Source organism: Macrobrachium nipponense, chromosome 15 (assembly GCF_015104395.2).
Source record: "Macrobrachium nipponense isolate FS-2020 chromosome 15, ASM1510439v2, whole genome shotgun sequence".
NCBI lineage: Eukaryota > Metazoa > Arthropoda > Malacostraca > Decapoda > Palaemonidae > Macrobrachium > Macrobrachium nipponense.
In genome coordinates, this window is record NC_087208.1 from 24,955,074 (window position 1) to 24,979,569 (window position 24,496).

A 24,496-nucleotide genomic window follows, 5' to 3' on the forward strand; every position below is an offset into this window, starting at 1 on the left:
AGTGGCAATTGATAGTCAAGATGGTTTTGGAAAATGACAAATCTTAAATTAATTTGTATTTTTCATAGCTAGCAAACTTTCGGTCTTAACAGTAGGATATATCTTCTGGCGCCAGCTGGAAACCAGTTAAAAATAATCAAAATCCGTAAATGGAAGGAATCTGTGGCATCTGGCATCCGATACATAGTTGAGGTGAAAGAAAGTCGGAGACCACGCTTGAAGCTAGTGGCATCAATCTTTCTGCCAACCCAGGATGAAACATAAGAGGGTGGCTAGAGTGGACAGTCAATGTTAAGAACTCAGGTTTGTTAGCTATGAAAAAAACGTATGAAAAAATACAACAATTAATTACTTTAAAAATTTGTCATTTATTCATACATGGAACAAACCATCAGTCTTAACAGTAGTATAGACTCACACTTGGAGGGAGGTATGAGAATTCTGAGCTGACTAGAGGTTTGGCACACCTGATCATTCTTCTCAGAAATGAGAATTCTAAAGAGGACCTAAGCCTTTCAAATGTTAGATATGTGGATATCTAACACCCAGTCCACAGGATTTAAATACAATGAAACATGTCCAGATTCATTGCACATATGGAAGTCAAAAAGAACTATGTATATCTGTTCAGGCAACAAACCATGTTAACCACAAGAAAAGGGTTTGTCACCCCACCCCTCCCCTTTGGCTGGAGAGGGGATGAAGCTACTGAAGACAGATTTGTATGTTGTAACAGTATGGCTGCAATGCACACTTGCATCAAGTCAGTTCCAGCATATGATGTGTCTATTCTTCAAACTACTCATAGGTGTCAAAGAGAGGAGAAAAGGGAAAGAAAAAGAGATCAGTCACCTCACTCATTCTCTACTCCACACAAGCATCTTAGGCAAGATACAATCTGTCCCGCCAGGGACACTGGATGAGTTACACTTGTTGATCAGCCAACACTGGACCCAAGGAAAAAGTGTCCAAGGATCTGTGTGCAGCATCCCTCAGGTAGAACAAAGTGAAAGCGTTTCAGGCAGTATTCAAAATTCTATGAACAGTTAAGTTCTTCTTAAATGCCAGGAAGGAACCTACTCCTCTGATGTCATGTGCTTTTGCATGCACATAATAGATGACAGAACTCGGCAATGAGAAGTAAGCTTGCCTAATTACCTCATGTAAATAAACGACTATGACACCTTTCTTGGCCTGATGGTCTGTGTTAACGTAAGGTCTATGACACCTAACCTCTCGATGACGAATCCTTTAGATAACAATGCAGTGCTCTGACGGGGCAAAGGAGAAACTCTTGAAGGTTGCTGATAACAAAACTCCACACCGTAAGGAATGGAAAAGAAGGCAAATCTCTCATTGTGAACCGAGGGAATCTGAGTCTTCTCCAAGAACTCCGGGACAAATTCAAAAGCTACTGACCACAACCCCTCGAATGGAACTCAATTGAGACTACTCAATACCAGAGTAAGGTGCCACGTAGGTCTGAGTTCCTTAAGTGAGAATTCCCAGGGCGAAGTGATGTCCACATCTTCAGATGAAGAACTAATCAAAAGGTAGGCCTTCCCAGTATAAATAGAAAGACTTCCTCTGTTCTGAAAAAGATCTAGAAGATCTTTATCTCTCACAGACTCTGAATCGATGAAAGAAATCCCTTCGATTGAACGTCCCTCCACAGTAACGGGTTCATCTTGTATACACTGATTAAGTCCTCTGAAAGCAGTCCTTAAACTCTGAGCGTTGCTCAGCAAGAAAGATCTCTTGCTTGAAAGAGAAACTGGACAGGACTCCAGATATGAAAAGATAAAGATCCTACTGATTGGCGGTATTTCTCCATATGAGGTTGGTGAAGGTTGTACTAAGCTGAGAGAAGAGAAAAAGACCCTAGAACCACTCTGCTTGGGGCCCTAGGGAGCTACTAGGGTCATCCTGAGACTTTGGAACCCATAATTCTGTTCAGGACAAGACAGACCAGGCAGAACGGAGGAAATGCGTAACCTCCCAGGTTGTTCCCCGTATGCAGAAGGGAGTCCTCTGCCCCAGCTAATGGATCTGGGACCATGAACAGTAAACCTCTAGCTTCCAGTTGAACCATGTAGCAAGAGGTCTTACATGGGTCTTCTCCAAGTATAACAATGGAGACAATAGGATAACCCAAAGGGGATGTCCTATGATAATATGCTCTATGCAGAACATTCTAAATATCCTACTGTCAACTTGTGTATGTCTCGTTATGGAGGAGTAATTTTAGTTTATATTTGACAACATCTCCAAAGGTTGTTGTGTGAGAGAGAGAGAGAGAGAGAGAGATTGGTGGAAGAATGAATGGGAGTGGTTAGATGGCGGTCGGAAGCATGTCTGTTGTGGCACTCTGTAGGTAGTCAATGGAAGTCTGTTACGAGAGTTGTAAACAGTGAGGCGTCTGGTCAAGTCAGTGTTGGTTTTGGCAGCAGTTTTCCTTTGGTGTGTCGTTGTTTGGGTGTTATTTGATAGATTTTGGGGTTGTGAAGTTGTTGTGCGTGTGTCTGTCTGGTTGTGGTGAGGTTAAGAAGGTTGGTGGTGCATTTTCGGTGTCTATGAGTGGTGGTTGGGGCAGGGTTGGTTTTGGCGGGTTGTTGTACTGCTGTAAGTCGTGTGTTGTCGTGTTTTTTCAGGCGGTTGGTGTTCATCTGCATTTAGTCGTTGGTTATTGAGTTTTTTGTGGGGTTGTGGGTCCCGGGTGGTTGATTTGTGTTTGGTTGTCGGCGGTGGTTGTGTGTTGGCTAGCCTATAGCCTATATCCAGTTGGACGACAGCACAGCCTAGTCCTAGGTAGCTATCAGAAGCCAGCGGTGAGTACCTGTTTGTGTTTTTTGTTCTGTATGTAGGTATTGGGGCAATTGTCCTGCTGTGTTTTTTAGTGTTAAGTGGAAAGTGTGATTGAGGGTGGGTTTGATACCAGACAGGTTAAGTTTATGTGGGGAGGTTACTTGTTTTTGTGATCCCGCCACATTATTTTTTGGCGCCCGAACAGGGACTGTTGGTGTGGCAGCTGCAGGACAATTGGTCTAGGCTAGTGTGTATGAGTGGTGAGAAAGTTTGAGATGGAAGGATTGAGTGAGGTGGAGAGGCTGAAGGAGGAGTTGAGGTTGGAGAGGGAAGTAAGAGGACAATTAGAAGTGGATAATGAGAGGTTAAAGGTAGAGTGTGAGGAGCTGAAGAGCGAGTTAGAGGAAATGAGAGGAATGCTAAGGAGTGCAAAAGTGGAAATGAAAGAAGAAGTGAAAGGAGCAGAAGAAAGAATGGTTGAGAAAATGGATGAAAAATTCTTAGGGATGATGAATGCAGTGCAGGAGATGATTGAAAGGGGTTCATGGGAGAGGGAGCTGTAGGGGATAGGCCTACTGGGTCTTGTGATAGGCCAGAAGTGGTAAAGACAGTGGAAGAGCGAGGGGATGAAACTACGAGTGACGAAGGTGACTTGTTTGTGGTAGGTAAAGGGAAGAAGGGAAAGAGACAGAATAAGGATAAACCTGAGGACAAGAATAAGAAGGGGGCTGAGGAAAAGAAGACGATTAAGGGAAAGAAGGTTAGGAAGGATGACGGACAGGATGAGACTAGGACTGAATACATTGGGGAAAGGGCTGAGAGTGATTGGATAGCGGTGAGTGGAAACAGGTGGGTAGAAAGAAGGTCAAGAAGAGCGTAATGAGGAGCATGGATGTTAGTATGGAAGTTGATTCCCTATATTCGGACGAGGTTAAGAGGGATCAGAATGGTAGTAGCGAAAGTGAGAGTGAGCGGGAAGTTACTAAAGGCGTATATATGAGAGAGATACCTAGATGTGGCACAATACGAGGAATATGGTAGTAGGGACATAGGGAATTTTTTAAGGAATATGAGAGGTATTGTGAGGCAAAGTATGGGGATAATAAGAGTGTCTGGGAAGAGAGTTGGGTGGCTTTTTGACGGGATTTTTGTTGAATATGTATGGGGTAATGATGATGTAGGGATGCCGTATAGAGTGTGAAGCCAGGATTGTGGAACAGGCGAAGAGATAAGGAGTAGTGTTAGATATAGGAGAAAACATGGTTTTTTGATGAGGCAAGAATGAATGTTGGTGAGTCGTTGTCGATGTATGTGTGCAGGTTAGGAAACATTTGGCCAGGAAAAAGTTTGGGGACGAAGGGATAAATGAGTGTAAAGAGTTAGTGAGGAAGTTGTTGGCGACTGTGCCTGAGAGTGTGTATGAGTTTGTAAATCTGAAAACGTAAGGAGAAAATGCGATGGACGAATGAAAGGTTGTCGTGGAACGACATTTTGGAAATAGTATAGAGGAATTATGAGTTGGATAGGTGTATGAAAGAGAGTAGAAGTGTTAGTATTAGGACTGAAGTGGCTGATGTTATACCAGAGTTTAAGAGCTATAGGGAGGCGGTTTTGGAAGGGCCAAGGCGAATGGCAGAGCGAGTGGTTTGGATAGGAGCGTTAGAGCCAGTAACGTAAGTATGGTTAGCCCTAAGAGGAGATCGGAGTGCAAGCGTTGGAAGATTAGGGTCGGTTAGTCGTGAACGAGAGCAGCAATGTTACAGATGTGGAAAGCTAGGGCACAGGAAGAATGAATGTCGGTGGGCGTTGGGAGCTTGCTTCGGGTGTGGGCAAACAGGGCATTTGGTGAGCGAGTGTAAGAAAGATAGGGATGTTAAGTGTTACAGGTGTGGGCAAGTAGGGCATATAGCAAGTGGATGTCGAGGTACTCGTGTGACTGAGGTTTGCGGTAATTGCGGGAAGAACAAAGAATGGGCATTATGCTAGGATGTGTAAGGAACAGCGGGCTTGTGTTGAATTTGGGGGAATGTGGAAGGTCATGTGGCGAGTGTGTGTAGGCGAAAGAGGATGAGTCAGGTTGGGAGTTCGGGAAACTAGGTACAAAGGGGATTCAGTTGGGTGGGTCCTCTGGTGTGCGGTCAGTAAGAGTGATGCATGTGCGTGAAGGATTGTGCATGAAAAAGGGTTTGGAGGAAGAGCTCATGAATGTATGAGTGTAAAAGTGAGGTGCAAAGGGTGTGTTTGTTGCTTTGATTGATACTGGGTGCAGTGTCAGTGTTCTTTTTAAGAATGGATTTGTGACAAGTTGCGGAGTGAGTGTGAAATTAGGAAATGTAAAGGGGAGGTTACGAGGAATAGGAAATTTGGGTATGGCCTGTGGTGGGAATGTTGCGTGAAAATGTAGAAATCGAAGGGGTAGTGATGGAGGAAGGTGACTTTTTATGTGATCGAGGGAATGAGTGATAAGTATGATATGTTGTTAGGATACAGGTTCTTGAAGAAGTGTGGGATGGTGGTCCATCCGAGCAGGAATATGATTGAGTTGCATAGGAAGGGGAATGTACATGGAGAGTTGTACTTGGATGGGGATGGAGGAGTAAGCAGTAAAATATGGAAGGGAGTGCCGTTGGTTGCGAAAGAGAGTGTAAAAGTGCCGCGAGAAGTTGGAGAAGTTGTTAGTGTGAAAGTTGCGTGGCCCGATAGTCTTGGGATTGTCAAAGGTGACAAGTGTGCATATGTGGTTGAGGGTGTGGATGCGAACAGTTGGTAAGAGCGAGTGTGCATGTGTACGACGGGATTTTGGATATGGAGAATCCTCGGGTTTTTGTGGCCTCCTTGCCGACTGCTAGGAAAAAGCGAGTGCGTGGGTATACGTGAAGGTGATTGTGTGGGTTGTTGTATACGTTGGTGGATGTGGACGACGAAAGATATGTTAGGGTGCTTTTTTTTGGCAGGTGATGACAGGTAGCTTGAAAGAAAGTGATGAGTGGAAGTATGATGAGTTGAGAGAAAGAATTGGGTGGATGAATGTTGGTGATGACGAGAGGGAGCGGTTGATGCAGATGTTGTGGATAGGCGGGGTGCGTTGAGTCGGGGTGATGAGGATTTCAGGGGATCTAAGCTCCCAGAGTTCAAGATAGTTTTGAATGACGATACCCCCATATATCAGCGTCCCCGACACTTTTCTGCGCCTATTGCCCGAGAGATTGAGGAACAGTGTGAGGAACTTGAGAGAGTGGGAGTGATCGAGAGGAGCGAGAGTGCTTGGAATAGTCCCATAGTCCCAGTACGCAAGACAGATGGGAGTTTGAGGATGTGTGTTGATTACAGGAAGGTGAAATGAAGTGACTGTGAAGGAGCGATTCCCGATGAATGTGGTGGTCTGATTGTGTGTATAAGATGCATGGGATGAGAGTGTTCACAAAATTGGATTTGGTAAGGGGCTATTACCAGATGCCTCTTGAGGAAGGGAGCAGGCATGTTACGGCTTTTTCGAGTGGTAGCTGCCACTATCAATTCAAGGGAGGTTAAGCTTTGGATTGGCTAATGCGCCTGCTGCCTTCCAGAGGGCGATGAATGTATTTTGGCTGGTTTTGATAGAAGGAAGGTGACTGTGTTTTATAGATGATGTTTTGATTGCAAGTGAAACTGTTGAGGAGAATGTGGAACTGCTGAGAAGGTGTTAGAACGGTTGGAAGAGGTTGGAGTGAAAGTGAAGCTGGAGAAGTGTACCGTGGTTTGGACTGGGGAAAGTGGAATTTCTTGGTCATAAGGTGAGTGCGAGTGGTGTAAGGAAGAGTGAAAAGTTTGTGGAAAAAGTAAAGGAGTTTCCACGTCCCCGGACCGTGCGGGAGTTAAAGGGTTTTTTGGGTTTGATTGAGTTCGGGAGGAAGTTCGTTAGGGATTGTTCGGGTATAGGGAAGCCGTTGACTGAATGGACCGGGAAGAAAATTGTACTAACTGCTGAGGTGGGATGAGCGAATGGTGGGAGCATTTGAGGAGATTGAAAGAAGGAGGCTGCTAGGGACGTCACCTTGGCTTTTCCGGACTACAGTGAGGATGCCAGTAAGCTTGAGTTGTATGCTGATGCTAGTAAGTTTTGTAGTATGGGAGGATGCTTGGTGCAGATGCCAAAGAGGTGAATGGGGAGGGACAATTGAGAGTGATTGCGTTTATGAGTAAAGCTTTTAATAAGCAGAGCTTAAGTATTCGGTGGTTGAGAAGGAGCTTGCGGCAATAAGGTTTTGTGTGAAGCGTTGAAAGTGTTTTTGTATGGGGTAAAATTTGTCATAAGGACAGATCATCGGCCGTTAGTTTATATGATCAAGAAGGAAAGTGTGAATGCTAGGATTGCGAGGACAATTGAGGATTTGAGTGAGTTTGATTTTGGCTTAGAATATGTGCCGGGGAGTAAAAATGTGATTGCTGATACGATGTCTAGGATGCATGGTAAGGACAGTGGTGTTGTGAAAAGTGACTGGGATCCGAATATGGTACCTGAGGGGTTGGTTGTAAAAGAGAGGTTTGAAGGGAATGACAGAATGTGTGAATGTTTGTTTTCAGCATTGAAAAACTTGGAAGGTAAGGGTCTGGTTGAAGAGGTACCCAGTAGTGTGAATGAGTGCGAGAGAAGTTGATGAGTGATGTGCAGAAGGAATGTGGCATGTGCGGAGGAACAAGGTGGGCAAGGAGAAGTGTTGCATGAATTGTTGTCAGCAGTAGCTGAGTTGTTTGGAATAAAAGTGTTGTTGTTTTTGGATGGGACAGACCGGTTGAATATCGAGGAAGGGTGAGTACAGGTAATGAACGTGGGGTTTTGATGATTCAGTGCGGGGAACGTGGTTGTAATTGGTTGGTTACAAAAAGGACTGTGAAGGGGATCTGAGTCAGATTGTGGAAATGGGGAGTTAGCTGAGGATGAATGTGATGAGGATTTGTGATGTGGATAACCAGGTGGACGTGGTAGTGAATGTGTGTATGCATGGGACTCGAGGGAAAATGGTGACGTTTTGTCCAAGTAAATGATAGTGAGTATTGTAGTTTGGTTGATACAGGGGCACAAGTTTTCCTTGGTGAGTGGGTCAGTGGTGAGTGAACTTGAGAGATGTGATTGGGAAGTGAAAAGGCAGTCTACAAGTGTGAGAATACATGGGTTAGGACAAGGAAGTGTTTTAGTATGGGAAGAGGTACGGTTAAAGGTTTAGGTTGGGAGATCTTGAGGTAATGCATAACTTTATAGTTATAGGAGAAATGATATGCCATCTTGTTTTTTATTAGGATAGATTTTTTGAGGATCCCACGCTATAGATGTGAAATGTAGGAAATGGAATTCTTAGAATGGGGGCAGCAAGTAGCTAGGATTCAGATGGTAATGTGTTTGTAGCAAACTTTGTGGGTATGATTGATATTGCTAGGAGTGAGAATGATCTGTTGAGTGAGAAGAGATTGAGGAAATGCAAAATAAGTGCCTGGAGATAAGTGTGTTGCGACAATGTGTTTTGGGAGGAGTGCGTGTGGAAGACTGGCCATGTGAGTTGGATGTCTAATTAAGAGGGTTCTAAACGTTTTTGGGTGTGTCAAAAAACATAGTGTACTTTTTGCATCAGAAGGGGTGTATGACAAGGAAGTGTATGTGCCAGTGTTTTTCTGTTGAGTCAGCTGTGAGTATGTGTTTGTTGGTGCATGATCGGTTTGGGCATATGGGGAAGAAAAAAATAAGTTGTGGGAATGCATGAGAGAGAGATTGTATGCTCCTGGTTGAGTAAGATTTGTGTGGATGTGGCTGTCACGTGTGAAGACTGTAGAGGGGAAAAGTATCAGAGTGTGCATGCAAGTCCACCTGTGTTGCGATTGCAGATGAAAGAGCCGTTTGAAATGCTTGTGATTGATTGTGTTTCTTTGCCCAGGACTGCGGAGAGGACACGTGGGGATGATTGTGATGGTGGATCACATGAGTAAATTTGCTTATGTGGTTCCCATCAAAGATAAGAGGAGTGAAACTGTTGCACCGAATGGTGGGTCAAGTGATGTTGCCCATGTGTGTGTGTAAGCCGGCAAAAATGTTGAGTGATAATGGACCTGAGTTTGTGGGATGGGAATTTGAAGAAATGTTGAAGGAATGGGGTATTGTGCATGTGTATTCTACTCCGTATATGCCCAGTGCGAATGGGTTGGCTGAAAGGACTGTTAGGACGATGACTGAGATTTTGCGAATGATGAGTAAGAGCGACAAGGATTGGGATATGTATGTAGGACGTGCAGTTTGGTATATAATGCCACACTGCAGAAGAGTATAGGTATGTCTCCTTGTAAATATGTGTTGAATTTTGAAAGGATTGTCAGACCGCGGTTGGGTCTGTCAGAAGGTGATCGGGATTTGTGGAAGAAAGCGAGTGAAAGGTTTGAGAGTTTTTAAGATTGGGGATAAGGTGTTGAAAGAGGTGGTTGAGATGGGAAGAATGAATGTGATAAAGTAAGGGAGAAATTTGAAGGGCCTTTTGAGATTTTGGAAGTGGGACCGAGTTGGACTGAGTTATGTTTTGGGGAAATTGCGAGTAGGTGGGGGACTGGATGAGGTTAGGGCACACCATAACCAGCTCCGTAAGTGGAGGGAAGTACCACACTATGTTCGGGAGAATGCGATGAGTGGAGTGGTTGAGGGGTGCAATAAGTATGAGCCGACTGTTGGTGAACAAATTGGTCTGGGAGATCGAACAGTTGGTGTTGGTTGAGTATGGAAGAAAACAGAAGAGTGTGGAGAGAGGAAGTGGAAGGGAAAAGCGTGAACGGCATGGTAAAGGGGTTGGTGGTAGGGTGCAAACGGTTTGATAAAGCGTGTGCTACGGATGACTTTGGGGAATGAATGATACTTGTAGTGTATGTGGGTTTGAGTTGACAGGGACAAGTAAGACTTCAGTGAGAAGGAAACTGAGTAGTGAGGAGGTAGTTGATAGGATGGATAATCTTTGTCTTTGCAGGAGTTTGACAGAAGTATGGATGAACTGAGTGGTTTGGTGGCCGAAATAGGGGAGATGTTGGAACCAGAGTTGGAAGACATCGGTGAAGTAGTGAATGGAATTTGGGAGGATGGTAGTAAGGGAGATAATGGGAGTTTGAAAGAAAGTGGTTTGGAAGAAGTGAATGGCGATGTAACTGAAAGAGTGTATGATGGTCTCAAACAAGATCCAGGGGACCTGCATCTGAGCATCCTTGGGTGTTGCGAAAGGCAATTTAGTGTGGATGTTGTGAGTGTAGAGATGTTGTCAAATGTAATGGGGAGGTAATATGGAGGAGTAATTTTAGTTTATATTTGACAACATCTCCAAAGGTTGTTGGTGAGAAGAGAAGATAAGCAGAGAGATAGAGAATTTGGTGGAAATAGAATGAATGGGAGTGGTTAGATGGCGGTCGGAAGCATGTCTGTTGTGGCACTCTGTAGGTAGTCAATGGAAGTCTGTTACGAGAGTTGTAAACAGTGAGGCGTCTGGTCAAGTCAGTGTTGGTTTTGGCAGCAGTTTTCCTTTGGTGTGTCGTTGTTTGGGTGTTTTTTTTTTTTATTTGATAGATTTTGGGGTTGTGAAGTTGTTGTGCGTGTGTCTGTCTGGTTGTGGTGAGGTTAAGAAGGTTTGGTGGTGCATTTTCGGGGTGCTGTTAGTGGTGGTTGGGGCAGGGTTGGTTTTGGCGGGTTGTTGTACTGCTGTAAGTCGTGTGGTTGTCGTGTTTTTTTCAGGCGGTTGGTGTTCATCTGCATTTAGTCGTTGGGTTATTGAGTTTTTGTGGGGTTGGGGTTGTGGGTCCCGGTGTTGATTTGTGTTTGGTTGTCGGCGGTGGTTGTGTGTTGGCTAGCCTATAGCCTATATCCAGTTGGACGACAGCACAGCCCTAGTCCTAGTAGCTTATCAGAAGCCAGCGGTGAGTACCTGTTTGTGTTTTTTGTTCTGTATGTAGGTATTGGGGCAATTGTCCTGCTGTGTTTTTTAGTGTTAAGTGGAAAGTGTGATTGAGGGTGGGTTTGATAGCCAGACAGGGTTTAAGTTTATGTGGGGAGGTTACTTGTTTTTGTGTATCCCGCCAACCACCTGTTTCCCGCCACACTGTCAAAGGAATTGCATTGTAGACAGATGAAATGCCCTGTGCTGCCAAAGGAACATGCATTTCAACAGAGGAGACATCCTATGAGGACATCCCCTATGATGACAAGTTCAGTAAGCTACTCATCAGAGGTGATGTCCTATGATGATAAGACACGCCCGCACCCTTTTCTCACAGAGTATAAGTCAGGTTCCAGAAGGTTCTTACCAACCACTTCCACTTTTTCTTTGTTTTTATATTCATTCATTCAAATCCACCAAGTAAAATACCTTTCTGGAACTGTCCAATTCCAATTACTACTAACTCTTTGATTTAATTAAAATCAATTAATCTGATTTATGACAATTTACCTATAAAGCCAAATACCGAGGTGTTTTCAGTCAATCAGCACTGATGACAGCAAAAAGTGGGACTTTGAGTGGATGGACAGCTAAATGAAAGCAGCAGCAGAATTGGAGGTATGGTGAAAAATACAAAGCAGATGCAGACAGAGGCTTGAAGGTGCACTAACAGCACTACTCCCCACTACAATATTTAAGAATGTTGTTGTGGTCTCTCCCAGCTTAATTGTCTTCAAGTAGATCATGAGTCAAAACTATCATTTCACTGAAGCATCAAAATCTAAACTCCAAAGTGCATAGCAATCCCAGTAAAACATTTCAGTCAAAATTGGTAAAATAGATAATAAATATATTAAAATACCAAATATCTACTACAGCATTTCCTTGGACTTAAGTCTCAGTATTATAATATAGTATTTTCCCACTAAATCCTATGATGACATAAAACATCATTAGACTATATATGTATGCAGTAATATTAAAAAAACAAAATCTGACCTACCTATTAAGGCATAAACGAGGCAAAAGTAGAGGGAAAAATTTTTCTCTTGCTGATGGAGGAAGCGATAGAAGAAACTTCCTTGAAGCCACTGATGCTGCTAGACGTACCTAAAATAAAACACAAGGTTATTCGAAAAACAATACGTACTGCACTTTATTGCTTCATTGTATCTGTTATTGAGTTTTGCTTCACAATGAAACCATTACTTATAGTGGATCTATTTCCTGGTCAAAACAACCTCTCAGACATGCCAGTTCCTCTTAAATTAAAAAAAAAAAAAAAAAAAAAAAAAAAAGGAAAAAAAAAAAAAAAAAAAAAAAAAAGACTAATCTCATCACTGCATACACTGGCATATCTACAGGAGAAAAATATCTGAATCAGTATTTGGTGCATCTCACCATTGCCATTTATGTAACAGTATTAACATAATTTCCTCTGGTTTCAGAGGCAGAAGTCATAACTACCAAATATCAAGTTTCCTTTTGGGACCTATGTAATTTTAAATTGATTTTAATATGTATACCCTTATTGTTTTTTTTATTCAAGGAAGAATTAATTACTGCAAATATGCTTATAATATTAGTTTTTGCATTCCAAACAATTTTAGTGTTTCTGATCACACTGATTATTGGGACTGATGTATTAGTGAATACAGGTTATTTAGTTCCCTTGAAAGTAAACCTTTGTTTAGTTATCTAATTTTTCATTTTCCTTTTTCTCTTTTATAATAGGTCTATTTGAGTGAATAAGTTTGTCTTTCTGGCTCTGTGTTGTAATTGTGTAAGTGTTTACATAATAAAAATATGGAATGTTAGTCCATATATATAAAAGACCAGATTGCTTGCAGGAATGTGATCAGACTAGAGACGCTAAAGATGACGTATACAATATGTATGTAGGCTAAGTTGACATGCCGTCACCTGTAGTCATTCAATTGTTTATAAACATTAGTCCAAGCTCCCTGCTTGAGACAACTACCGCCTACGTGATCTGTAGCATGTCTCATTTTGATTGTGTGTTCGTATGAAACTATGTCATTTGTATGTATTTTCATATGTTCGAACTACTGTCTGTTCCTTCATAACTTGTAACAGAGATGGTAGACAGGCAGAACAGAGTTAGCTATCGTCACTAGAAGACCTGTACCTCTTTACCTAAGCTTTATCATGTAGAGGAATAGGATTAGCCATCATCATTGGCAGAAGCGATCAAGCTATCGTTATTAGAAGACTTGTACAATCATATCCGATCTTCAGCATGTAAACTTCAGAAGAATATATCTATTTTTATACTTCGTGTTTTCTACAAGAACCTCCTCACCGAACCATGAGTTTAACACATCGTCGTAATAACCAACAAGATAGTACCGACTTCGTAAGTGATCTACAAACCCCAAGACACTCCATTGAAGATGGAAGTACAATACCAACCGACTTAGCGTATAGATTATCGCAAGTCTAACATTACCTCATAGGGCGCCTTATCATACAAGGCACGAGCCCTAATAATTGTACTCACCCCCCCCCCCCCCCACCACATGCAAATTTAATTTGGGGTGAATAAAACCCATTTCATAGTTCGTCAATTTATGTTTTATCTAGAACCTTATTACCATTTACTGTACTTTAAAATACTTTGATAATATAAATTTTAACTGAGTTTTATCTTTTGTTTGTTCAGGCAAGATAGCGCACAGTCATAAAAGAGACCAGTGGCATGGCAGCATGCAGCACCAAGATGTGTCCAATAATCTACAAAAGTTCTAAATAAGTGTTGATGTCAAGAGTCGAGTAGCCTTGAGTGATGATCAGTTGGTGCTACAGTATTGGCTTACATCCCAACCCAGACCCATGCCAAGACCAGACCATGCCCATATCAGAAACCACAACTTGAACCACACTGGTGCACAGACCCACAATTCGTGACCAGACATAGAAATGAACAGGACAGCACCAATGCAAGGGCTTTGATCTCGGCAACATATACACCCAAGCAACTGGATTTGGCTGTAGTCAAAACTGAAGCTGCAGCATGACCAGGCTTCAACTATAGACACCAGAACCAAGTCAGGCTCCAGCTTCATAGACCTGAGACAGATCAGCCTTGCAGTTCCAAAGAGGCCAGGCCATTTCTTTAGCTTCAGAGATCAGAGACGGGCAGCTTTAGCTTCAGATATCAGAAACAGGTCAGCCTACACTAGTCAATTTTATTGACAACCCTCCCATTATTGTCAATAACATTGATAGTCTGTGGTAATGTTTGAAGGGTTGTCAATGATATTGAAACAACCTCGTCAGTATTATTGACTCTTTTAACTCTTTTTAACTATAAATATAGCAGCATGCTGCTACACTCCATTTGATGTATATCAATAAACTTTATGAATTGAATAAATCTAACTCACAAGAATGCCTTCTATCTCATTAGTACAATTCATTCCTGTTCAGAGTAGTTCACATGAAAGAGCCCTTTTACAATTTTTTCTTCATTTCAGTGATATAAATATTGGTTAATATGACAAATTTTATGATAAATTTGTATTTTTCATAGCCAACCAACCTGAGCTCTTACCAATGGGATTACTTTCCAAGTGCCAGCTGGTAACTGGTTAAAAAAATCAAAGATTGTGAAGCAAGGAATCTGTGAGATCTGGCAACAACTGCGTGTACGAGGTGATAGCTGGTTAGAGATCACGCATCGGACCTTGTGACACTTCAGTCTTTTCCCCAACCCAGGATTTATAATCCCACCTGACCACCTCTCTAGAAAAAAAGAGTTCCAAAGAAGGTGGATCAATGTCTGTGAGAAGATAGATAAACTGATATCTAACAACTCGGCCATCTGGGTTGCAATACAATGATTTATGAGCAGATTCACTGCATCCAGGGGAACAAAGAAAATTCTTGACTGCTCATATAACAAACCCTATAGTCACAGGGGTCTGTTATTACTCCTCAATCCCCCTTGCTAGAGAGAGAGGGGTATTTGCTACTGAATAGCAGGTTTATTTCAAAAACCAAAAAGCAAAACAATTATCAGTATGACTACCTTACTCACCTGTATCAGACCAGTCCAGTATATGATGTGTCTATTCCTCAACCCGCCCGTAAGAAGAAGAGAGGAACAAAGAGAAAGAAAGAGACCACCCACTCACTCATTCTCTCTTCCACACAGTCATCCTAGGATACAAAATTGCCCCGTGAAGGGCACTGGTTGAATTATACATCTTGTTGGGCAGCCTCCCACAGGGCCTAAGGAAACGTGTCGCAAGGACCTATGGGCAACATCTCTTGGGTAAAATGACGTGAACGTGGACTGACGCAACCAGGTACCATCATTCAAAATTCTATGAACAGCAAAATTTTTCTCAAATGCCAGAGAGGAACTTATACCTCTGACATCATGTGCTCTAGCTTTCACAGACTCAGTGACAGAACCATCAAGTGACGAGTAAGCCCACTTGATCGCCTCACGTATCCAGAAAGAAATGGTGTTCTTGGAAACTTCTTTTCTGGACTGATCAGTGCTAAAAACAAAAAGCCTGCAACACCTAGGTCATAGATGGTGAGTCCTTTTAAGATAGCAACATAGGGCTCTGACAGGACATAGCAAGAGCTCTTGCAGGTCATTGTCTACAAGTCATTCAAAGATGGAATGGGAAAAAAAAAAAAAAAAAAAAAAAAAAAAGAGAGAGAGGGGGGCAAATCTGTCGTCATGTACTGAGGGATTCTGGTCTTAAGCCACGAATTACCGGGATAACTCGAAGGTCACAGACCCCCAACCCCCTGGTATGTTTCACATCATAACTTAGGCCATGAAGCTCCCCCACCTCTTTTCAAAGAAGCAAAGGCCAACAGGAAACTGTCTTGAGCGTTAAATCTCTGTCTGATGATTGACGCAAGGGCTTGAAAGGAGCTCGAGTATGACTTCTCAGGACAAGCGAAATCTCCCATGCTGGAAGCTTGAGTTCTCTTAGAGAACAGGTCTGCTCGAAACCCCTGAACAACAAGGAGATCTCCCAGGATGAAGAGATGACCAAGCCTTTCAGACGTAACACCAAACTTAACACTGCTCTGTAGCCCTGATAGCAGAAACAGAAAGGCGTTCCTCATCCCTGAGGAAGATCAAAAACTCTGCTATATGCTGAACAGATGTTTTGAGTGGAGAGCAATCCTGTTGATGACACCAATCGCAACTGAAGAGGACCTCCTGAGGTAACTGGACATACGTCTTTTATTGTTCCTAATAATGTCATTACTGGCTCAGTAAGGTACATCTTTTAATTCTATTTTTCATTCCATTATGTAATCGTTGTCTAGTAAAGTAAGCTAAGAGAAAAATGAAATTTTCATTATTAAAATGAAGTTTTATTGTATACTTACCGAACAATTATAGAGCCGTGATTTCCACGAGCGGCAGGATACTAAATTCAAATTTAGCGCGTCGGCGTCGCCAACACTGGTGGTGATGACGTCATCTCCCTCCACTCGCGGGAGAACCAGGTACAACTGCCCAGGTGAATCCAATTCTTTCTGCCCGTCCGTTCCACCTAAGGGGAGGAGGGTGGGTGGGATAATCATAATTGTTCGGTAAGTATACAATAAAACTTCATTTTGTAAAATGAAAATTTCATTTTTATTGTAGTGTCTTACCGAACAATTATAGAGCTGATTACACATTTATGGGAAGGTGGGATTCAGTGGACCACTAGTATTTTTAAATGGTTACATTTATTGCAATACCAGTAAACACTCAAGGTGTCTTTTGTACTTACCTTGTAAGAGAGCTACAGCAGACTGTTACTGCCTCTGGTCGGTGCTCTTCTTACTATTGTAGAGGAATTGGAATTTGACCAAAGTTAGCCTCTACAGGAGTGGAATCCTTCCGTAGTTCAAGCGAGTCAAGGCTGACTGACGGAGGATAGTAACAACAAAGATTGCCCTTGCCCTGGGCTAAGACCAGAAATTCAATCATACAAAACATTTGTCACCAACACCAGATTTAAAAACATATATACCCAACCATTGTAAAATCTGACCTAACAGACTGGTGAGTATCCAGGTACTCAGTACCCCCAGCTTCCCTTGAACTCGACAACCTATTCAAGGTGAAAAGTTAGCATAGAGGTGACGACCCCTGTGCCGTTTCTCCCAACACCATGCCAGAAACCGCCACCGGACCGTAACGTTTTACAATTCTCGAAAACCGTTTCTATCTCTTTGAGATAATGACTCGCAAAAAACCGAATTCGATCTCCAGAACGTGCTCTGAAGAATCAAGCTAAAGATTAAATTCTTTCGACATGGCTAAAGAAGTTGCCACTGCTCTAACCACGTGAGCTTTAACTCTCAGAACGGAAAGATTGTCGTTCTCGGACTGCGAGTGAGCTTCCCTGATAAGCTCTCTAATAAAGAACGATATAGCATTCTTAGAAAGAGGACGAGAGGGATTTTTGAACCGAGGTCCAGAGCTTAGAAGATTGTCCTCTAATACCCTTAGTGGCAAACAGATACTGCTTAATAGCCCTGATGGACATAAGAGCCTTTCTTCCTCCTCATGTCCAACTAAATCAGATAAGTTCCTTACCACAAAACTCCTCGGCCAAGGATTAGAAGGATTCTCATTTTTTGGCTAGAAAGGTCAAAGATACCGAAAAATACAGCATTGCCTTGAGAAAAACCGACTCTTTTGTCTATAGCGTGCAATTCGCTGACACGCTTAGCAGAAGCTAGTGCAATAATAAAGAGTGCCTTCTTAGTCAAGTTCCTGAGTGAAGCCGACTTCAAAGGCTCAAACGGTGGGGCCCATGAGGAACTTAAGCACCACATCTAAGTTCCAAGCCACTGTATCTTGCGGGAGCTTAGTGGTTTCGAAAGACCTAATGAGGTCCGACAGATCTGAATTGGAGGAAATATCCAAACCTCGATGTCGAAAAACCGAAGAGAGCATGGCTCTATATCCTCTGATCGTCGAAGGAGCCAGTTTCTTAGAGTTCCTAAGAAATAGCAGAAAATCTGCTATTTCTGTTAAAGAGGTCGCAGAAGTAGAGACTTTAGCACTTCTACACCACTCTCTGAAGATTCTCCACTTCCCTTGATAGAGTTTGTTAGAAGACTCTCTCCTACAACGAGCGATAGCTTCTGCAGCTCTTCTTGAAAATCCTTTCGCTCTGACAAGATTTCCGGACAGTCTGAATCCCTGTCAGAGCTAGAGCGGACAAGTTTTGGGTGGAACCTCTTGAAGTGAGGTTGTTTGAGAAGCCACTTCTCTGGAGGAAGAAGTCTGGGGAAGTCTACTAACAACTGGAGAAGGTCCGGGAACCACTCCTTCCTGGGCCAAAAGGGAGCGATTAACGTTAGCGTTACATTGTTGTGCGACATGAACTTGTTCAGCACCTCTCTTATTAGACCCGAACGGAGGGAATGCATAACCTCTTCCAGACCCGACCAATCCAACAGCATTGCGTCCACGACCAAGCTAGAGGATCTGGGACTGGAGAACAAAAGAGAGGAAGACGGTTGTTCCTTGATGTCGCGAACAGGTCTATTGACGGTCGTCCCCAAAGGCGCCAAAGTTTCTGACAAATCTTGTTGTCCAAAGTCCACTCCAGAGGTAACACTTGCTGTTGACGACTTAACTCGTCCGCCAGGACGTTCATCTTTCCCGGAACAAATCTCGGGACTAGCTGAACCTTCGCTTCGTTTGACCACAGGAGGAGATCCTTGGCTACTTCGTACAGAGAGAAAGACTGAGTCCCCCCCTGTTTCCTCACGTACGAGAGAGACCGTGGAGTTGTCGGAATGCACTGCCACTACTCGACCTTCTACTAAGCTCCGAAACTGTCTGAGCCCCAAGAAAATTGCTAACAGTTCCTTTACATTTATGTGGAACTTCTTCTCCTTCTCCGACCAAGCTCCTGAAGTCCGTTGATTTCCCAGTAGGGCTCCCCAACCTGTGTCCGATGCATCGGAAAAGAACTGTAGGTTCGGGAGGATGGGTCGTAAATCTAACCCTTCTTCCAACCTTGCTCCGAGAGAAGCCACCACCTTAGGTCCTCTTTTATTTGATCTGTGACAGGAAAGGTAATCGAGTCTGGTGTGTCTTCTTCCTGCACCAAGAGGCTCTCAGGAAAAACTGCAGAGGTCTCATGTGCAGTCTTCCCAACGTCAACAATTTCTCCACTGACGTCAATTTGCCCAGGAGCCTCATCCACTGATTGGCAGAACTTACCTTTTTGTCCAAGAACTCCTGAACTGTCTCCAGACAGCCTTGAACCCTCTTCGGGGACAGAAAAGCCGAAAACTTGAGCATTCAGAATCATCCCCAAATAAAGGATGCTCTGAGATGGAACCAACTGGGACTTCTGTTTGTTGACCAGAATTCCTAACTTTCTGGCAAGATCCAGAGTTGTTCCAAGGTCCTTCATGCACCGACTCTCTGATTCCGACCGGAGAAGCCAATCGTCCAGATAGAGGGAGATTCTTACTCCTAATATGTGTAGCCAGCTTCCTATCGGGGATAGAACCCTGGTGAAAACTTGAGGAGCGGTCGCTAGTCCGAAGCAAAGCGCCCGAAACTGAAACACCTTGCCTTCGAACATGAACCTCAGGTACTTCCGAGATTCGCGATGTATCGGAATGTGAAAATAAGCGTCTTGCATGTCCAGAGAGACCATCCAATCCCCCTGTCTGATGGACTCCAGAACCGAGAAAGTGGTCTCCATATGAAATTTTGTTTTCTGGACATGCAAGTTCAGGCGCTCACATCCAAAACTGGCCTCCAGCCCCCTCCTGATGACTTGGGAACTACAAAAAGGCGATTGTAAAAGCCTGGAGGAAAATCCCCTTCTATCTGTTCTATCGCTTCTTTGAGAACAAGCGCTTCCACTTCTGCGGCTAGCGCCAGAAATTTGTCTGAGCCCGGAGAGTATGCTGGAATGAATTGGCACAGTGAGAGCGAGGGAAGGTGAAACGAGAGGAATACGATAGCCGAACTTGAGTACTTGCACTACCCAGGCTTCTGCTCCTCTGTTTTCCCATTCCTCCCAAAAAAGAGCCAGCCTGGCTCCCACTGGTGCATGAAGAACCGAGCTTTCATTTGGAAGGTTTGTTAACCTTGGCCGAGGCCTAGACTGAGGTCGCAAATTCGATTTCGGCCGAAAGAAGCGCTTGGGTTTTCTCCCTCGAAAAGGCGCTTGGGCCAGAGGAGAAACCGAAGGAACAGTCTCCACAGGAGCTTTAGGTCTCTTAGTAGACTGTGCCAGTAAATCCGAAGTAGATTTCTTATCTAGCGCAGACGAAATTGACAACACTACATCGTCTGGAAAGAGGTTATCTTTCACAAAAGGAGCAAACAAGAGAGCCGACTTCTGTTGGGACGTAACCCTTTTAGAAGCAAAGGAGCACCAAAGTTGCCTTTTCTTAAGGGTACCAAAGGCGATGAGCGAAGCTAACTCATCACATCCATCCCTAATGGATTTGTCCGCACAGGACAGAACACCAATCCAATCCTCCGCTAACTCCTGAGAAAGAGAAGACAGTCTTCGATCTTGGCCGCTAAAGCGCCAATAGTCCAATCAAGGAAGCTAAAGACTTCCAAAAGTTTAAATTGATTCTTTACAACGTGGTCCAACTCAGGCGCTGTAAAGAAAACTTTCGCTGCGGCGAAAGCAGATCTTCTAGGAGGATCGATTAAACTGGAGAAGTCTCCCTGGGAGGAGGCAGAAACTCCCAGAGAAGGAGCTTCCCCAGTTACATAAAACCTATACCTCTTACGAAGCAACTTAGAGGGAGGGTAAGCAAAAAGAGCCTTCCCCTAAGTCCTCTTTTTCATAGACATCCATTTCTCCGTCTCTTTCAACGAATGTCTAACCGCTTTAGATAGAACAAGTTTTTGGGAGGAGAGGGTCTGAAGTTTTTCCTCCTCATCAAAAAGTCGAAGTTAGGGAGCGCGGAGCCGCTTTCTCAAAATAATCTGGATAAGATACCAGAAGAAATCTAAGGAGACGTGAATAACACGAGAGGTGATGTGAATCCTCCTCCTCTACTTCTTCTTCATTCTCCGATACCGCCGAAGAAGTAGACGGAACTACAACCGGATCTGAAGTTTCGAACCACCCTTGGACTCATTCATCCAGTTGGTTAACATCTCTAACTGCTTGCGCAAAGGCGCCAGAGACGAATCAAAAACAGTTAACGTAGGCTTGGAAGAGCCTAAATGTTCAGCAGGAGGCGGAAAAACTACTTGCGCCTCGCTCGGAGCCGCCGAAATTTGAGGCGAAACAGGCGCATCAGGCGTAACAGACGAAAAAGCGCCTAAAGAAACACCCTTAGAACTGCTAGCTACAGCGCTAAAACCACAATCTCTACTAGTAGATGGAGCCGAAAAAGGCACAGATTGAGGCGACGAACAAGCCGCTAACGGCCGAGGCGCAACCCTACTCTCAGGCTCCTTATACCGCTTGACTGGAGGAGGCGAAGAATCGGCGCCTGAACGCCTCTTTCGTCAAGGACGCCCTCCCCTCTCGAAACGGGCGCGAATCTCGCCAAGAGCGCCGCGCGACCGGAGACGAATCGCTTGAATCATTCGAAAGGCGTCTGACCGCAACACCTTTCCAACGCTTAACCGAGCCCTGTTGAGGCGCAACAGGCTCAACAAGAGAGGCGCCTGTCTTGTGGGCAAATCCCGATCGACTCCCTTGGACTTCCGGTATGTCTTCTCCCCGGTGCGGGGGAGCTGGACAGTGACCTTTGTCTAGGAGACGTGTCAGGACAGACAGACGCACCCTCAACTACACTCTTACCTGAAGCCGCTTTCTCAAAAAACGTCTTAACTGAATTACCAAGTTGCAAAACCGTATTCGCTAGTACCGAAAATTTCTGATCTAACCTCGATTCCAGACTGGCAATGGTGTCGGAAGAAACTACACGGGAAGCCGGAGAAGCGGGATTAGTAGGAGGAATAGGAGGTGTAGTTAAAGGAGACATAACAATTTGAGGAGAAACAGAAGGAACAGAAGCAATCGCAAGACGAAGCGGAGCTAAGTCTACTTTCCCTAAGCGCTGCTTTTCTAATTCTGTCTTTAGCTAATTTCTCCGAGTATGAACTAAAAAACTTCCATTGAGAATCAGTCCAATCACTACACTCGTTACATGTTCGATCTGCTGAACAAACCTGTCCCCTACACTTAACACATTTAGTGTGAGAATCATATTCTAACTTGGATAATCTAGTTTTACATCCTGAGATGCAAAACCTAACTCCCGACGGACTAGAATCCGACATGGCAACGCCTAAATAAAAAGCAAAATAACAACAACGCCAAAAAAGAGTACTTCACCAATTCCGAAGATCAATTCCACAAGAAAAAAAGCGAAGCAAAGTCATCCAACCGCACCGACCACCGATGTTCACCGGACGCCGGCAGGAAAAGAATTGGATTCACCTGGGCAGTTGTACCTGGTTCTCCCGCGAGTGGAGGGAGATGACGTCATCACCACCAGTGTTGGCGACGCCGACGCGCTAAATTTGAATTTAGTATCCTGCCGCTCGTGGAAATCACGGCTCTATAATTGTTCGGTAAGACACTACAATAAAATGTTAATGTTTCTCTATCTTTATATAAACTTTAAGATGGATATGATTGCATAATATTTCTCCATGACTATCTTGCTGATTAACTGAGGCAACACTGTACATACAAATTTCAAGTCTAAGTCTTCAAATGCATTGCCAGTGGCCAAGTAATGAAGGGTTATGGACAATCTTTGACTTACTGGAATACTCTTTCTCAAATGTGTTTCTTTCTTTTCTATAAAGGGTTTCACTAAATTCAACATTTCATCAAACCCTAATCTATCTAAGTGAAGAAATTGTCTAAAATCAGGTGGCTCACTGAATCTCAGTTCATCCAAGAGGTTTTCATGTGTATATCAATGTCTTTTTGAACCATTCTTTCATCCACTTTTTTTATTTGTTCTGTTCTCTCCTCACAAAACTTAAAACCTACGGATATGTAAACTAAATCCTTGTCAGAGAGCATGTTGCCGCTGTGAATGCCAAGAGAGAAATGATGATTATTGAAATGATGATTATTGTCATATTATTGAGCAGTATGAGGGCAAATGATTGAAGACCACAAGTATTGAGTCAATATTATTGAAATCAATATTATTGATAGTATAGGGGCCAGTTTAGAAACAGATTAGAAACAGATCACTCTTCAACCTCAGAAACAGGTAATTCTACAGCTTCAAAACCAGAGGTAGGTCAGCCCTCAGCTTCAGAGACCAGAGACAGCTCAGCCTTCAGCCCCAAAAGCAGGCCAGGCTTTAGCTCCAGACATGATAGACAGGTCAGCCTTAAGCTCCTACGCCAGCCCAGGCTTCAGCTCCTAAGCCAGGGTCACGCTCCAGCTTCAGACAGATCTGCCTTCAGTGTACTAAAAGTATGTCAGTGTTTCTTAAAAGGGCTAGTTGGTTGTTTATGAACTTCTTAAGCTTAACACATTAAAAGTACTATAAACATACACTAAAATGTACATACCCAATTAGCTTAACACACATAATAATGTAATAAAGAATGAAAAACTGTTATTATTCTTAAACCACAGCTAAGGGATATGAGTTACATTCTTCATGGCACAGATATAATTTAAGTGTAAATTGATAAATCAGTTCTGAAAAAAGTTGCTAAAATAAGGATAAATGTATTCCCAAATTTAATGAAAAAACTAAAATCCAGATTATCTTACCTGACTCCAGTTGTCAGCTAATCCCTTCGCTAAATTCTGAGACAACTGTTCACCAAATGTAAACACTGGATTTGTCTCCAGTAATTCTGCTGGCTCTGGAATAATAATAATGTTTCTAATAATAATACTGTACCTTATACTAATCATGCAAAAAATAAACAATACCTGACACTGTTCATTTAAAAGACAAAAATGGGGTTATTATATTTTCTTGCAACATAAACACCTATGGTCTGCAACTTCTTATTACTAATTATTTATCAGCAATCTAACCACCCAGAAGATTTTAGCATTGTTAACTGCTGAGAACAACATCAAGTAATGAAAATATGTATACAGGCAGTCCCTGGTTATCAGCAGGATTCTGTTCCGATGGCTTAACAAAGAGCGAAAATTGCAGATAGCCAAAAATCCTCTGGTTTAAGTACTGTTATCAGTCAGCCCTATAAACCCAATTATTGGCACTGATAAATGGAAATCAGCACATTTTGGCACCGAAAATTGCCGATTTTAAGTATTTACTTTTCATGACTTTTTTTTATCATTGTTTTACACATTCCAAGACCCCTGGAATAGTACATTAAACCCATTCTTGAAAATTGCAGAGATGTCTCCACCTCCCATCTTTGAAGAGAAGATTTGTAAATCCTGAAAAGTCTACGGCTATGCAAGGCAACAGTACATTACAGTCCTTAAAAACAAGATGCCCCAGGGGCCACACTACTCAACTGAGCAATCTTGCTGCACTTGCAAGTATATCAGTAAGTATATTTTCACACATAAGTTCCAATGTACAATTTCAGACCCATATTGCAGCCACAGGGGGCCTCTTGTTTGAACAAACATGAATATTCACTTTAAGAAGATGATTGCATGTTGATTTAACAAACTGTTGCCCCAGTTTCCTTGACAATTTCTTAAGTGTCTTCCTTATTGCCATCATACTACATAAAACTGAATCCCGACAATGGCCGTATCTTGGTTCCAGAAGACCATGACTTGAAG

General features: G+C 43.1%; 1 protein-coding gene across 3 annotated transcripts in view; it reads right to left on the reverse strand.

Annotated features, from left to right (window-relative positions):
- The window catches only part of LOC135227041 (uncharacterized), a 147,890-nt gene that overhangs the window by 63,417 nt on the left and 59,977 nt on the right, over positions 1 to 24,496 (reverse strand). For all 3 annotated transcript variants that reach the window (XM_064266834.1, XM_064266832.1, XM_064266833.1), the window contains exons 7-8: positions 23,492 to 23,586; positions 11,740 to 11,846 (exon numbers count right to left, since the gene is read on the reverse strand). In XM_064266834.1, coding sequence (XP_064122904.1) covers positions 11,740 to 11,846; positions 23,492 to 23,586 — 202 coding nt within the window. The remainder of the gene's footprint in view (positions 1 to 11,739; positions 11,847 to 23,491; positions 23,587 to 24,496) is intronic.